This window comes from Heptranchias perlo, chromosome 2 (assembly GCF_035084215.1).
Source record: "Heptranchias perlo isolate sHepPer1 chromosome 2, sHepPer1.hap1, whole genome shotgun sequence".
In the NCBI taxonomy this organism is placed as follows: domain Eukaryota; kingdom Metazoa; phylum Chordata; class Chondrichthyes; order Hexanchiformes; family Hexanchidae; genus Heptranchias; species Heptranchias perlo.
In genome coordinates, this window is record NC_090326.1 from 108,532,992 (window position 1) to 108,549,894 (window position 16,903).

Here is a 16,903-nt window from a genome sequence, read left to right on the forward strand (position 1 = left end):
CAACATTAGGCCTACACTGACAGTCACGGTAAAAGTGACAATGGCACTCAACATTTTTGCCACTGCCTTCTTTCTGACAACGACAGGAGACTGACAAGGGTAGATCAGTTTGTAGTTAACCACTGTGGTACCCACAGATGCTGTTGCATCATGCTGGTGAAAAAATCCGCAGCGGCTTGCAGCAGTGAGAGAGATTGGCTGGCAATATGGCATCCTCAGGTTACAGAGTGCCACTGACTGTGCCATGTGGCCTTTCAAGCACCTGTGCAATAGAAAGGAATACCAGTCTAAGAACATTCGTCCAAATAGTATGTGACCACTACTAAATCGTCATGCAAGTGAATGCACAGTTTCCAGGGAGTATTCACAATGCCATATCTGAAGCTACCTACAAATGTACAGGAGGCTACACCTATTCACATACATTCTCATTTCTCACCTTGGCACTTTTCGTCAGGTCTGACACTTTCTTCTAGCTATCCCTTTCAACATTTTTATGCCCCCACTTGGCTTTCTGTTTGATAGCCTCCCTCGATGATTTCACCCTGTGGGCAATAGTGGCTTATCCTTCCACTCCATAAAGAGCGCATTGCCATGGTCTCATGTGGTCTGCTGTGATCTGGAGATTTTGATGGATAAAACTTGTTTCATACCTTCTGCACTCTCCCTCCATTTCGCTCAGAAATTGTACACCTTGCAGTTGCAAAGTCCCAGAGTGTATTTTTTTTACTAGTGTGAGGCTTCTCTTTAGTTGTTCCGTAGAACCATAAAATCTTACAGCACAGCTGAAGATGACTCACTCAGCCCATTGTGTCTGTGCTGGCTCTTTGTTAATGCAATCCAAAACTAATTGCTCTCTCCTCATAGCCCTGTATCTGCCTCAAAAAATATCCACTGAAATTACGTCGAAATTGTGCTTCCAGGAGTACAATTTCTTGTACAAGGACACCCAAGTCTCTTTGAACAACAACATTTAATAGTTTTTCACCATTTAAAAAAATTCTGTTTTTCTATTCTTCCTACCAAAGTGAATAACCTCACATTTCCCCACATTATACTCCATCTGCCAGCTTCTTGCCCACTCACTTAACCTGTCTTTATACCTTTGCAGAGGCTTTGTGTCCTCCACACAGCTTACCTTCCCACCTAGCTTTGTATCGTCAGCAAACTTGGATACATTACACTCGGTCCCTTCAGCTAAGTCATTAATATAGATTGTAAATAGCTGAGGCCCAAGCACCGATCCTTGCGGCACCCCACTAGTTACAACCTGCCAACCTGAAAATGATCCTGCACAATTTCCCAAAATGTATCAGCAGCACTTTGCCAGTCCAATTGGCAGAATGTTTCTCTTCAGCACCTGTTATGTTTTGGGGTTTTTTTGTGCTTGATATTTTGTAAGGTTCAACATCATCAGCCACTCCCATAAGCAGCCCTTATGTCCCCTACAAACCAGAGTGCACCTTTTTTAGCCAATATCCAGTTAAATGATAGCAAGACATGGGGAGGGAGAGATTTGCACCTTCAGGTGTAAAACAGTTCTATTCTAGATCCCATTGATTTAAGACTCATCAGAATCCCAAGTGTTAATAGCATTCAATTTTTGTGTCTAACTTTATTTGCATAATGATTCACAACTCCAGGTGCAAACTCTACTGGTTCTAGGGATGACACCACTGGTAGGAGATGAAAATTGTGTGTGAGTCAAATTTCAAGGGATGGGGACAATTAAAGGGGAGTGTCACAAATTTAGAAAGCTTCTGCAGACCATTAAAAGGCATCTCAACCTTTACCAAGGCAGAAGGGGCATATGATTAAGAAATGGCCAACCAGAATGAAGGGAAAAGGGACCCAAAGGTGCAGGGATGATTCTACAGACATATGATGATACAGCCCAGCACTTGGCCTCCTCTTTGATAGCTGCTGAGCTCAAGGTTGTGGCAGATGGAATTCAATGCGGAAAAGTGTGAGGTCATCCACTTTGGACCTAAGAAAGATGGATCAGAGTATTTTCTAAATACCAAGATGCTAGGAATTGTGGATGGAGAAATTTAGGGGTCCAAGTACATAAATCACTAATAGTTGGTGGACCAGTACAAAAAATTATTAAAAAGGTTCATGGAATGTTGGCCTTTATCTCAAGAGGGCTGGAGTACAAAGGGTAGAAATTGTCTTACAGCTGTAGAAAGCTCTGGTTAGACCCCATCGGGATACTGCATTCAGTTCTAGGCACTGCACCTCAGGAAGGATATATTGGCATTGGAGGGGGTGCAGTGCAGATTCACCAGAATAATACCAGTTGAGTTATGAGGACAGGTTGCATAAACTAGGCTTGTCTTCCCTTGAATATAAATGATTAAGGGATGATCTAATTGAAGTGTTTACAATGATTAAAGGATTTGATAGGATAAATAGAGAGAAACTATTTCCTCTGGTGGGAGAGTCCAGAACAAGGGGGCATAACTTTAAAATTAGAGCTAGGCCATTCAGGGGTGATGTCAGAAAGCACTTCTTCGTGAAAAGGGTAGTGGAAATCTGGAACTCTCTCCCTCCAAAAAGCTGTTGAGGCCAGGTCAATTGAAAATTTCAGAACTTAGATTGATAGATTTTTGTTAGACAAGGGTATTAAAGGTTATGGAACCAAGGCATGTAGATGGAGTTAAGATACAGGTCAGCCATGATCTAATTAAATGGCGGAACAGGCTCGAGGAGCTGAATGGCCTACTCCTGTTCCAATGTTCCTTCCAATGTGCATGAGATGCTTGGAAGGAGGGTTGTCCGCTGTGCCACTCTACAGCACCATCCTATAGGTTAGCACTGCAGCCAAGTTTTGGGCCACAGCTAACCATTACTGTCCCTGCACATGGGCAAGCTCTAAGCTGCATGGTAGCTGCTGGGTGGAACGTACTTGGCATAGAGCAGCCCAACCATCGGTTCTTAAAGAGACTCCTGCAGGCCACTCTGAAAGAACTGCAGGTTAAGTTCCTGTAAGGATTTTTATGGAGCACAAATATTCCTACTGGCCCCAAAATAATTGTTCCATCCACTGCCGATCACTCTGGGGCCTCCCTCCTGCAGACACCTGCTCCCCTTAACTAAATTCTGCTGGCTTGGCTCCGTGGAGAAGCCACCAGATTTCCCAACCCTCCGCCTGATCAGCGAGCTGCCTGTCTGTGTTCCAGGGCCTGAACATGAAAATTGGTAGAGCCTGTCACCAATGATATCAGACGAGCGGCAGGCCCCCCGCCCCCGCCCCCGCCCCCGCCCCCGCCCCCGCCCCCCCATTGACTGCCCCCCCCATTGACTGCCCCATGTTTGCTGAAAACAAAAAAATCGGTCCCAAACTCAATTATTGCCTTGTGGAACTTAACACAGACCTGGAACTGATCCAGCTCTTCTGCTGGTTGGCACAAAATGTAAACTCAGAGCTCTCTGGTTGCTGGCTGCAAAACTGAAACTGACTGCCCGTCGAACTAAACATCTGCAGCCCGTTATAATCCTGTAATTGGAGATCTCTGTTGATCAAAGACTAACTGTAGCCAATCAGTAACCCCCTCCCCTTCTCAAAGGTCTCAGACACAGCTGTCAATGAAACCCACTACCTGAGGCTGGCCTAATTCTTTGATCTGTTGCAAGGTGGCTGAACTCTGTAGAAATGGTGAGTAATTTTAAACTTCACCGCCCCTTCAAATTACTCCCATGTTTACCCACAGGAATATAAACTCAACCCCTTGGAAGTTATTTTGAAGGAGAAGGCTATAGCTTCCTTATCAGTGTTAAATGGATCACCAATGTTTGACAATGGCAATTGTAAACAATTTTACAACACCAAGTTATAGTCCAGCAATTTTATTTTAAATTCACAAGCTTTCGGAGGCTACCTCCTTCCACATCGTTCACCTGAGGAAGGAGGTAGCCTCCGAAAGCTTGTGAATTTAAAATAAAATTGCTGGACTATAACTTGGTGTTGTAAAATTGTTTACAATTGTCAACCCCAGTCCATCACCGGCATCTCCACATCATGACAATGGCAAGGCTGTGTGATCTCTGCTGCCAAGAAGGAGCGGTCAACAGAATGAAATAAAAAACACTGTACAAGGCACCCACTATAACAGCAAAATGAGGAGGAGGAGTCTTAAAAGAGGTAAGAGAGCTGGAAAGACATTTTTAAAAAATTTGACAGTAGCTGTAGGATTGCTAAAAAATGGTAAGAGGGGCCTGAAGAGAGGGAGAGAAGCCCATTACCAGACTCCCTCCCTCCAACATTCTCTTGAGTGCAATTACTGCTTATCCACACCTGCTCTCCTGGGAGTCAGCGGTGGCAGCACCAGTAGAGAGAGAAATTGGGTGGGTACCTGGGCCCCGCCTCTTTGCCTTCATGCAGCAGACTGATCTGGGCTCAAGGAGCCCACTTCCCTGTGGCGTGGGAGGGAAGGGTGGGGTGTGGCCGCTGGCTTCCCAGCCCAATTTTCCTTCATTATCTGCTGCTATACAGTCTGATTTGGGGTGATGGAATGCTGGCCCTTATATCTAGAATACAAGGGGTAGAAGTTATGCTACAGCTATACAAAGCCCTGGTTAGACCGCAACTGGAGTACTGTGTTCAGTTCTGGACATCGCACCATCGGAAGGATATATTGGCCTTTGAGGGAGTGCAGCATAGATTTACTAGAATGATACCTGGACTCCAAGGGTTAAATTATGAGGAGAGATTACACAAACTAGGGTTGTATTCCCTGAAATTTAGAAGATTAAGGGGTGATTTGATCGAATATTAAAGGGAACTGAAAGGGTGGATAGAGAGAAACTATTTCTGCTGGTTGGGGAGTCTAGGACTAGGGAACATGGCCTAAAAATTAGAGCCAGAATTTTCAGGGGTGAAGTTAGGAAACACTTCTACACGCAAAAGGTGGTAGAAGTTTGGAACTCTTCCGCAAACGGCAGTTGATGCTAGCTCAATTGTTAATTTTAAATCTGGGATTGATAGATTTTTGCTAACCAAAGGCATTAAGGGATATGGGGCTAAGGCAGGTATATGGGGTTAGATCACAGATCAGCCATGATCTCATTGAATGAGGAAAAACTTGTTTACACAGCATGTGGTTGGGATCTGGAATGCACTGCCTGAGGGAGTGGTGGAGGCAGATTCAATCATGGCCTTCAAAGGGGAAATGGATAAGTACTTGAAACGAAAAAATGTGCAGGGCTACGGGGATAGGGTGGAGGAGTGGGACTAACTGGATTGCTCGTGCATAGAGCCGGCGCGGACTCGTCGGGCCGAATTGCCTCCTTCCGTGCTGTAACCTTTCTATGATTCTAACAGGTTCAAGGGGCTAAATGGCCTACTCCTGTTCCTATGATATTGCGGAAGAAAGTCTACCAAATGTCTCTGCATCTAGCCTTCATTAACACATGAGAACACCTTTGTTTTACAGAGACCACCATCCCCATGCATATTAAATGACCTGCTCTGCCACAACACTTTGTGCATTTCCCATGCTTTGCAGACCCCAGCTCATAGAAAACCACAATAACTCTATATGGACTTTTTGTTGTAATAAAACTATACAAGTTAAACATTCAGCATAGACTTTTGTCACGGCGCACAGTGATTGAATAAATCAAATTCTAGGATTATGCTGGTGCATTGGTTTTTAAAAAAGAGAACTTGCATTCATATAGCACCTTTCAGGACATCCCAAATCATTTACAGCCAATGAAGTACTTTTGAAGTGTAGTAGCTGTTGTAATGTAGGGAAATTGTAAACAATTTTACAACACCAAGTTATAGTCCAGCAATTTTATTTTAAATTCACAAGCTTTCGGAGGCTTCCTCCTTCGTCAGGTAAATGTTTACCTGACGAAGGAGGAAGCCTCCGAAAGCTTGTGAATTTAAAATAAAATTGCTGGACTATAACTTGGTGTTGTAAAATTGTTTACAATTGTCAACCCCAGTCCATCACCGGCATCTCCACATAATGTAGGGAAACACAGCACCCAATTTACACATAACAAAGTCCCACAAACAGCAACAAGATAATGACCAGATAATTTTTTTAGTGATCTTAGTTGAGGGATAAATACTGGCCAGGGCACCATCTTCAAATAGTGCCATGGAATCTTTTCTTTCCACCTGAGAAGGCAGATGGGGTCTCTTCCTAGTTGTAGGTTAATGCTTTTGAGTTGCATGCTATCAGATAAAATACAGTTCACACAGCAGATACTAAAGTGTCATTCCCATGGAAATTGCAGCTTGCAAGGTACATGCTGATACCCACGATATTAGATGTTAAATAGCTTTAGCGCTGTAGTGCTCCAGTACGTTAGTGGTTGACGCTTGTGATTTCCCCACACACTGAGTTGCTGATTGCAGCTGCGCCCTCGGGAGATGTTGTGGGAGGTTGGATGAATCCTCACTGGACTGGAGTAAAATTCAAAGAGTCACGTGGGCTGTTCTTGCACACTATCCTGGCACAATTTGCCTCCACATATGACACCACCGTTGGTTATTTTATTGTTCAATTACAGCTTTAACAAAGAATTTGGAATAAAGCCAACAAATTTTCTGGCTCAGGCTTGTATCTGAATCAGTGGAAACTGACAGGCACAAATAGGATTCAGGTGATGTGTGGAGGCAGATTGTACAGGATAGTGTGCAAGATCACCCCACGTGACTCTCCTTGAATTTTCATACCACACCTGCTACCCTATACAAAGTGGAAGTTGACTGATTATATCTCTTTCAAATTAGTTCCTGTTGCAAGAACAATGTGCCACGAATACAGTGGCACAACAGCAAACTCAGTCTGGATTAGCCTGAATAGCATTTGCATTGCTTCTCCTGCTCCTCGTGAGGTGACAAAAACCTACAGGTTAGACTTCACCTTTTAAAGATAACATTTACCTGAGGAAGGAGGAAGTCTCCGAAAGCTTATGAATTTAAAATAAAATTGCTGGACTATAACTTGGTGTTGTAAAATTGTTTACAATTTTTAAAGATAAGTCACAGCATTGAGAGTCTAGCTATCAGTTTAATCAGAAGAACAGGTAACCTATGCATAAAAGTCTTGGAAGTGATTCCATGATTTGATAATCAAAAATCTGTGTTTTATGAAAAGAAATTGCATGCTCCCCAAAAGGCTTGGGGGGGGGGGGGGGAGGGGGAATGCACTGTCTGGTGTAGTACTGAGCCATACAGACAAGTAATGGCAGGTTTAATCATCAGTCTGGGAAGTAGTACAATTGGCCTCCACTCTCATTGTTAGAAATCAGCTAGGGCTCCCACTCCTGATCGCCATCCAGTGTCCTTTCTGGAAAGTGTGTGTGTGAATATCAGGTGACGGTTGTGAAGGCCTCCTAGGTTGATTAGACTCCTGACATTCACTATTTGATAGATGAGGAATGACCACTTAGAGGAGGTACCAAATGACAGCCAACCCCAGCAACATTTTGGGCGGTAAGAATGGGGGGGAGGGGTAAAAATGGAAAAAATTTGAAAATTAGACCACAAGAAAAAATAAGTTTATTCTCCCCACCCCACAACTCCAGCATATAGAAAATTCTTTTGAGTTTTATTTTCAAGTTAGTTTTGAATAACATGAGATTTAATGAGGTGTCAATGGTTGGGGAATATTTGCAGATAGAATCAGTTCCTGGAACAGGCTGAACCACAATCTGTTGCCTATCGGTCACAGGGGAAGTTCATGTTCAGCAGATGCTCCACCTGTCGCAGCACAACCTTTTGTGATTTTACTAATTTTTAAAATTTAGTAGAACTCACACAACTGGTGAGGCAAGGGCATGATAACATTACTGATTATAAAGTGCATTCCACAAACATAACAGCAGGTTAACTGGTTTTGGACAATATCGCTTTAATTCATGGGAGCTGCAAAGTTCTAGGTGGACTTGCAGTGGAGTTACCCCTCCCCGGCATCTGAAGTGAGCATTTTCTGATCCCAGTGTCTATTTTAATTTTCGATGTCTGTGTAGTCCTTTTGGGATCTTGTCTGCTTTCTTGCAGCTCTGTAAAAACTTGATGTCTGTGCTTTCTTGCAGCTCGAATTTTCGGAGTTGTTGCTAGTTCTATCCATGCATTTTTATGCTTGAAATAAAAGACATTGCTGATGTGCAGGGGAAAAAGCAATATCTGGCCCAGCTTGTAGCTGCAGGCCAGATGCAATCTTAAAAAAGGAAAAGAAGTACTGAAGCAATCCCCTGACTGCTATTTTTTGGCTCCACAACGGCACTGATTTAACATAAATGTAAAATGGCCATAAGTGACAATCAACTGCCACTTATATGGATGTCCAGAGTTAAAAATGGAAAAAATTTGAAAATTAGACCACAAGAAAAAATAAGTTTATTCTCCCCACCCCACAACTCCAGCATATAGAAAATTCTTTTGAGTTTTATTTTCAAGTTAGTTTTGAATAACATGAGATTTAATGAGGTGTCAATGGTTGGGGAATAGGGCACCAGGCAGAGGCCACGGAACAGCATCTTTTAGCATGTTCATATCACAGACCTGCTACCAATGGAAGTGGTGCTCTGATACAGGCCAGTTCTCTTGTTCCCAAATCTGCCCATTTGTACTGCAGGGCAAACTCAGCAATAATGGATAGCTGTGCATGCTCCAAAGTTATAAGTGACTTTAAAACAAGTCCAGATGTGCGAGATACAGCTGGTTTACAACTACAAGTATGTCTGAAGAAAAACTCAGTCAGACTGTTGTTGTTTAGCTAAACTAGTTTAATTTGAATGGTGAAAAGCACCTCTCTGTATCAGACCCCCCCACCCCACTCCCATTCCTCAGAATATTGGACGCAAAGTATTGAGGCCTGAAATGCTTCCAAGATGCTCAGTGAAGGGAAAACAAAAAGGACTGGACTTGCATTTATATAGCACCTTTCACAACCTTAGGGCGTCCCAAAGTGCTTCAGTCAATGAAGTACTTTTGAAGTGTAGTCACTGTTATAATGTAGGGAAATGTGGCAGCCAATTTGTACACAGCAATGAAATAAGTGACCAGATCAGTGTTTTAGGTGTTGGTTGAGGGATAAATATTAGCCAGGTCACCAGGGATAACTCACCTGCTCTTCTTCAAATAGTGCCATGGGATCTTTTACGTCCACCTGAGAGGGCAGATGCGATTTTGGTTTAATGGGCTCGATTTTCAAAGGGCGGCAGGATGGGGGTGGGGGGTCAATGAGCACGTGGATAACCGGACTAATAAAATCTTACTGTTTCCCACGCGATCGCGAGTTAATTGGTGGTCCTTAATGTGGCTTCCGGGTTTGTTATCCGAAAGCTGCACAGTGGGTGGACTGCACACCCGCATGACAGGCTGTCAGCTGGAGCGGTTCTATTTAAAGGGCCATTGCTCCAAAGGCTTTTGCTGCAGCAAACACCAAAAAGGCACAGTGGAGCAGCACAAGGGCAAGGCTGCTCCAAGATTTAATGATGCCTCACTGCAGCAGCTACTGGCTGGGGTGAGGAGGAGGTGGGGGGGGGGGGGGGAAAGTGTTGTACCCTGTGGACGGAAGGAAGTGCACTGCCTCTGCCACCAAGAAGGCCTGGCTCGAGGTGGCAGAGGAGGTCACCAGCAGCAGCATCTCCCGCACCTGGGTCCAATGCAGGAAGCGTCTCAATGACCTAAATGGTCAGCAAAAGTGAGTACACTTATTGATTCTCCTGCATTCCGTGTTCCACATCACTGCCCCCACCCCCGAACTCATTCTGCTCTGCCTAGTCTACTCTATCACATCACTCCTCACACCCACTTAAGGCTCATCCTCAACGTTCCAGCTCTTCCTCACCTCCCCATTAGTCACCCCACCACCATCACTCATCCCAATCCTCATCCAATGTCATGGCTCTGTCTCATACTCACCCTCTGATGCATCTCTTTCACGGTCAGCCTCACCCAAAGCAATGCATTCATTGGTTGGCTACTTCACCATCACTCACTCACACGTCTGTACTTTCTCCCCTTCTAGAAGGGAGCGCAAAATGCACACGAGAGGGCGAGGACTGGCGAGGGGCCACAACAAATAGTGGTCCTCACAGATGCAGAGCAAGAGGCGCTGGAGATCAGCCGCACCCTCGAGTGCCGGTCCGTTGGGGACGCCGAGACTGGCACCCCATAAACGTCTGGTGACACAACTTTAAAATTCATTACACACATGAATTGATGTTAACAATTCTTGGCATGTTCAACACCTCAGTATGCTCATCGCAACATGACACATCTGTGATGACGCTTAATATTGCCATCTGTTCTCTTACAGGCCCTTCAACGACCGAAGTGACAGGAGGGGGTGTTTCCTCACAGGAGCTCCTGGCATCTGAGGGTGCATCGTCACATTATAGTGAGCCATCCACCAGTGCAGATACTCACACCTCAGTGGGTCCTAGTAGGCAGTTAGTTGGGTTGGCATCTGGTGAGTCACCATACACGTGAGCACGAGCAGACACTGGTGGCAGGGACAGCTGTGGAGAGTCCATGTCGGGTGTTCTGCTCAGCTGGATGCAGTGCTGAACCCCTAGGGCCACCCTTTAAAAGGAGAATGATTGGGGGCGGCTGCACATTTGCGAGGTACTAGAACAGGTACCACGCGCAGTGTCCACCATAGTGAAGAGAATAGAGGAGTCCAACTCCTGCATTGGTGGAATGGCGGCACAGGTAAGTGCGGGAATGTCTGCGATGGAGGGAACGGCAGCCTCCGTTGAGCTTCAAGCACGGCTCACAAATGAGTCCATTCAGGCCCTGACAATGGTCATTCGGACTCGGGGTGAACAACATTCTGCCAATGTTGGCGCTGCTCTTTCCAGGTGGTCTGAGGCCTAGACTCTTCACACTTTCTGATGTTGGGAGAACCGTTCACATATCAGTGATTCCCTAGCCTCACGAGCAGCCAGGTGAGCTGCTGTTCTGGCCATGGGTTCGTTCTCCTCCTCCTCAATGTGGATGGCAGATGTGAATGGGGCCCCCTCAAGTGGCACCCCTCTCTGTTGTGCCATGTTGTGCAGGACACAACATATAATGCATCCTACTCTGATGTGTATTGAAGCGCTCTCCCAGATTGATCAAGGCACCTGAATCACATCTTGAATAGCCCTACAGCATGCTCAATTGTAGACCTGGTGGTGATGTGGCTGTCGTTGTATCGACGCTGTTGATCGGTGATGGGGTTCCTCAGAGGTGTCATGAGCCACGTGTGCAGGGGGTATCCCTTGTCCCCGAGGAGCCAGCCCTTAAGGGTGTTCGGTACGTGGAAGAGCCTCGGGATGTTGGATTCCCTCAACGAAGGAATTGTGGCAGCTGCCAGGGAATCTGGCGCACGTGAAGGAATCTTTTGTGGTGGTCACAAACGAGCTGAGCGATGATGGAGTGATACCCCTTTCTGTTGATGAACAGTCCTGTCTCGTCAGGAGGTGCTCTGATTGCTATATGGGTGCAATCGATTGCACCCGTAGGAAACCAGTCACAGAGTGGAATCCTACTGCCCTCTCCGTCTGACTGAGGTTGTCCATGGGGAAGTTGACGTATTGTGAGGCCGTGCAGAACAAGCCGTCAGTGACCTGCCTTATGCATTTGTGTGCAGACGACTGAGAGACCCCTATGTCCGCGGTGGCACCCTGGAATGATCAGGAGGCGAAGAAGTTGAGGGCAGTGGTGACTTTGACAGCGACAGGTAATGAGATGCCGCTTGGCCCAGCTGGGAGCAGCTCGGCATGAAGGAGGCAGCAGATGTCTGCGTCGACCTGGCGACTCACTCTCAGCCTCCGTATGCACTGCTCCTCAGAGGTGTCCAGGAAGCTGAGCCTTGGTCTGTAGATCCTGTGGCGAGGGAAGTGCCTCCTGCGACGTCGCTCTGTTGTTGTCCTCTGTGCCCTTGTGCAGCACTATGTTGTGGAGCTCCAAGTGGCAGAAGTGCATGCCGTGCCTGATGGTGTTGTTCATCCTCGGATGTAGTGGTGAATGCAGCCATGTGCCCCCTCCATCCTGATGGTGTCAGTTTGAGGTGCCCAAAATGTTGGTAAATATGTGTGAATAGAAGAATTGAGAGTGGAAACTAAGAATTTTCAGTGTAAACACAAGGATCTTCCAGCCAAAAATTTGTCTGAAAGAACAGAGTGCCCTGCTTTTATCCCCATCTGTCAAACAAGCATTACAATGTCCAACTGGCTGAAACACATCTCCTAAAACATAGAGTGTTTTCCACAGTACGGGAATCACAGAGGCTGAATGAAAATCGGTCCCCTGCCTCAATCACCATGAAATTAACTACTTCAAATTGTTAACACAGTTGTTTAGATAGTTTAAGTATCATCCTGCCAGCTTTAATTGCCGGTGGGACTTCTGCATTCGTGAGGCATGCACACACAGTGGGGAACCCGGAAGTCGGTGGGTTGGAGCCGGCTTCCTCACCCACTTGGGATTTCCCCAGTTTTCGGAGCCCACCCGTCCCTAACGCACCTGCACTTCAGCTTGAAAATCAAGCCCAATGTCTCATCTGTACGAAAGCACCTCTGATAGTACAGCACTCCCTCGGTACTGCACTGAAAGTGCACCCCAATGTGGGTGGCCAGCATGGAAGGAGCTAGGAGTCTGTGCACAAGGCTCTTTAGGCCCCTAAAAATACTTGTAACAAGGCGACGAAGGAGAATCTTGAATTAAAATAAAACCTGGGCATCTCTATCCAGTTCGCTCTTACTCCTGTGCCACTTTTTCCCCAGGCTTCTCCCCCCCCCCCCCCCACCAGAAATTCCAGGCCTGGTGTTTATGGCACATCATGATTAACACACCTGGGATGTAGGAAATTATTCAAATAAGATGACCTCGTGTTATCAGGTATGGTCAGGTCCTTGCTGCACAGGCACATGTAGCACCTGAACAGTACCAGTGTTGTTGCTGCACTGGTGCTGTGTTATTGACTCTTCTGTCCCATCCGCACTACACAAACATTTCTGTTTCCTGACTTAACAGCAAGCAATGTCAGTTCCTAAAGTGGCAGCTGACATTACATATCAAACCCAGGAAAAAGTGCAAGACCAGCTCAAGAAAATTGATGATCCACTGCAGAGCTGTTTGTGCCCAAGCATGGAGCCAGTGAGGGATCGGGGAGGTTCATTTTGCATGCAGCCACAAAGCATTGGGGGAGATTTTCAGGTTGGGCGCCAAATGGACGCAAGATAGAAACATACAAAATAGGAGCAAGAGTAGGCCATTCGGCCCTTCAGGCCTGCTCCACCATTCATAATGATCATGGCTGATCGTCTAACTCAGTATCCTGTTCCTGCTTTTTCCCCATATCCCTTGATCCCTTTAGCATCAAGATAGGCGATGCACCTGTGATGCCTGCCCAATGTGTCAGCTGGGAGGTCTGAACCACTTTCAGGTTCGGGCCTCTAACATTTTTGCAAAGAGCTGCGGATATCAAACAGGCATTGCACCGCGGTGTCTGTTCAGGAGCTACTGCACGCAACGGCCGGTAGTTATGGCCTGTTGGGATGGGTGGGGACAGGAGGTGGATTCTGGAGGCCTAAAGCCCTCGCCTGAATTTTAGCCACTGGCGGCCAAGTCGGCCAAATCTGGGACTTCACCCCCCCCCCCCCCCCCCGCCCACAATCTTTTGACCACAGCTCCACCCCTGTTTATGCCTCCTCCCCCTTTCCAGGACTGCAGATCAAACACTGAAGCAATGGGCTATTATCCAGGTGCTGACGGGAGGTGGACTGGAGCATTCATTTTCTGGAACATTCACATAGTTACATGTAAAATAATGCGATCTGATACATTTTCAGGCGTAGTTGTGAACTATGATTTTTATCTCTACCGTCATTTAACTACAAGATTATTATGTAAAACTATTGCAGCATTTGATTCAGAAACTGTTCCCCATTCAGAAAATCAACAGCTCCATTTAGTGTTTCTGTGAATTATTGTAAAATCAAGAAGATTATGAGCAGGATGAAGTAACTCCTTGAATAAAACCAACAATGAAGATGCCAGCAATACAATATTTCCCTCCAACTTTTTAATCTTTCTACTGAAAACGTCACCACCCGATAATCAAGGATTTCTGCCAATACTTTCCTCTGTAAATTAGTTTTAGTAAGTTCATAAACAGGTTATCCAGAAAGACAAAGTTCTTCCCTTCGAGAAGCAGTGAGCAGAGCAGTTGTTATTCTATTTATTCATGTTTTATTTCCCAAGGGTAAAATTTAACATTCAAGGCAGGGGTTCCTCAGTTCCGGCTTTTATGAGGCCAATAAAAGCTACTCTTTTCTTACATCTCTGTTACTATCTCCCTGGTGTTTAAGTTCCTATTTCTGTTAATTTTAGCAAAATAAGATGTTTTGCTTCCCCTATGAATGTAAAAAATTTCAGTCCCTCTCATGTCTCTCTCACTTTCTCTGCATATTTCTCTGTTACTCTCTTCCTACCTGTTACTTTCCCTCTGTCTATAATTTTCTCCCTCTTTATTACTCTCTCCAGATGTCTCTATTACTTCTTTTTGTGTTTCTTTGTTACTCTCTGTGTTTATGTCACTCTACTCTTTCTCTGCTTTTTGCTCCGAATGCATTTGGTGCTTGCTCTACTACTTCAGGGATTTCTCTCAACTGCATCCTCTTCCTCCAATGATCTCCAACTGCTGCTTTTTTGCCTGATGATCTCTCCCAACTCCACTCTCCTGTACAGCTGATAAGGACACACATGGGGTAAATTTTCTAAGTCCATACCAGTGACGAGGTACCTCACCTGCTGGCATGGACTTGGAAAGTGTAGGCTATACCATATGCTTAACAAAAATATGATTGGCCCAAGTGTGGAAGATATCCGGATCTGGATGTAGGGGTACCAGTGCTCATGTGAGGGTGTGTGAGCCCAACTCGCAGCAGCTCAAATTATGTAGCTGCTTGGCATGATTAAGACAATAAATTAAAGCTGCAGAAGGCTTATGACTATCAGTATCAAGGAGCCTTCTTAAGTCACACTGTGACTAGTTGTGAACTATGATATAGGGCGAGAAGTGACATTCAGCCCAAATAAGCTCGTCCCACCAGTTATTGGTGCAGTCTCGCCTACTGTTCACCCACCTCCTAATAACGTAACAAAGTGGTTAGATTTTAAATACACTTTGGAAGTTTGTTTCATTTGCTCTTCTACAATATGTATTTTTGTTAAACTACTTCATATGAAAGAATCCAAATAACTTTACCCTCCCCCCCCCCCCATGTTTTCCTCTTAGAGGTTGTGACATATGATGGCAATCCTCCTGTGCCTCAATCAACTGGGCATCTTCTTTCAGAATCCACTCTCCAGCAGATTTGGGATCCCCTTTGATTTTCCCCTCTCCACTGAGGAGCACTGAACCTTACTGTAGTGTCGACATTGCCGTGCAAGAACAGCTAACTCACCACAGACCAAGGATCCCAACCCAGGTCCTATGATTGGTTATCACGCCACAGGGTGCATTCCATCCACAGATCCATATGAGGAACTTAGATTATATTTAAAGTAAGAATGAAACTAAAAGAGTAATCAGTCCTAGTCTTTACACTGGTTAAACAATAAAGCAGGCGGAATGTATCTTAAGAAAATAAATCTGACCCAGGAAACGTATCATTTTTTCTGGCTTAAATTCGTCAGGAAAGAGATGTATACAAACATACCATACTTTAAAACAGAGATAAATAATAAAACGCGCAGATTTTCTAAACAATTTGTCAATTGCGAAACTATTTTTTAAAAATCACGATTTTAGTTTTTATACATCGAATGGCAACATTTAGGTTTCAGAACTGAGATATTAAATACCCCACTCCCTCCAACAAATTGAAGAAGCATTTCATATCATCGACTTTGTTCAAACAAAGTTTGGGTGAAGGAAGTTCAAATCTAGTTTGTTGGAAACAAATTCACATTCACACGAAACGGTCACAGACTGATCACACTCCCCCTCACTCACTTCCATACCTCTCGTTTTCTCAAACTCCGCCATTTCGGATGGACTGACCGTGGCCCACAAGCTGCAGCCGGGCTGGTTACCTGGAGAATGGATTGGCTTCCGAACCTGGAGTGGTTCAAAGCAGAAGATCGGCACCTCGTCATGAGAAAGTGGGAGGGATAGAGGATTGTCCACAACAAATGACACCATTAGAAACCACCGCATCATTCCTTATCTTCAACAATCATTATTATAACAACATTTATTAGACCAAATCAGTTTCATATTGTTGTGACAATCTTGTCCACGAGAGGACTTATTTCTTTGACAGTAAACAAGTTCCATTGTTTTTTTGAAACTATAGAGGTTATGCGTTATAAATTTGTTGGGGTACAAATGAATTCAATGTAATTCCAACGAGTTTTGGGATTGAAAACAAATTTATTTCTGCTAACTCCATCACAAATAAATGTATTAAAATGTTTCACTATTCTAAATCCCTCTGTTTACCATCCTCATTGGAGAAGAAGAAAGAAGATTATATTGCAGGGAGCAATGCCATGTCCACAGCATCGCAGGAGGTTGGGAGGCTCCAAACATTACCCCGCTATATCAGTGTTACAGACCCTGGAGCTCATATGAAGACATAATGAGGAGCAGCCTCAGGAGTCTGCACTTCAGTGCGGAAACCCTAGATGCCCTATGCTACCTTCTGGATTGAGACCTGCAGTCCAGATCCAATGCATACATGGCTTAGCCATTGGCAATCAAAACTATTACATAAAATTAATTAATTTTGCCACTGGCTTGTTCCAGGCTGCAACTGGGAACCTAAGCAATATTATTCAGGGTGTAGTCTGTTCCTGCTTCTGCCAGGTCATGGATGCTCTTCTTCGCATAGTAGGGAACTCCATAATCTTTGTCATGACTGCAAGCCAACAGCATAA

General features: G+C 45.0%; 1 protein-coding gene across 1 annotated transcript in view; it reads right to left on the reverse strand.

Moving 5' to 3' along the window:
* The window catches only part of LOC137334162 (uncharacterized), a 35,396-nt gene extending 19,309 nt beyond the window's left edge, over positions 1–16,087 (reverse strand). The window contains exon 1 of the mRNA XM_067998721.1: positions 15,986–16,087. Coding sequence (XP_067854822.1) covers positions 15,986–16,010 — 25 coding nt within the window. The 5' untranslated portion in view covers positions 16,011–16,087. The remainder of the gene's footprint in view (positions 1–15,985) is intronic.
* Between the last annotated feature and the right edge of the window lie 816 nt (positions 16,088–16,903).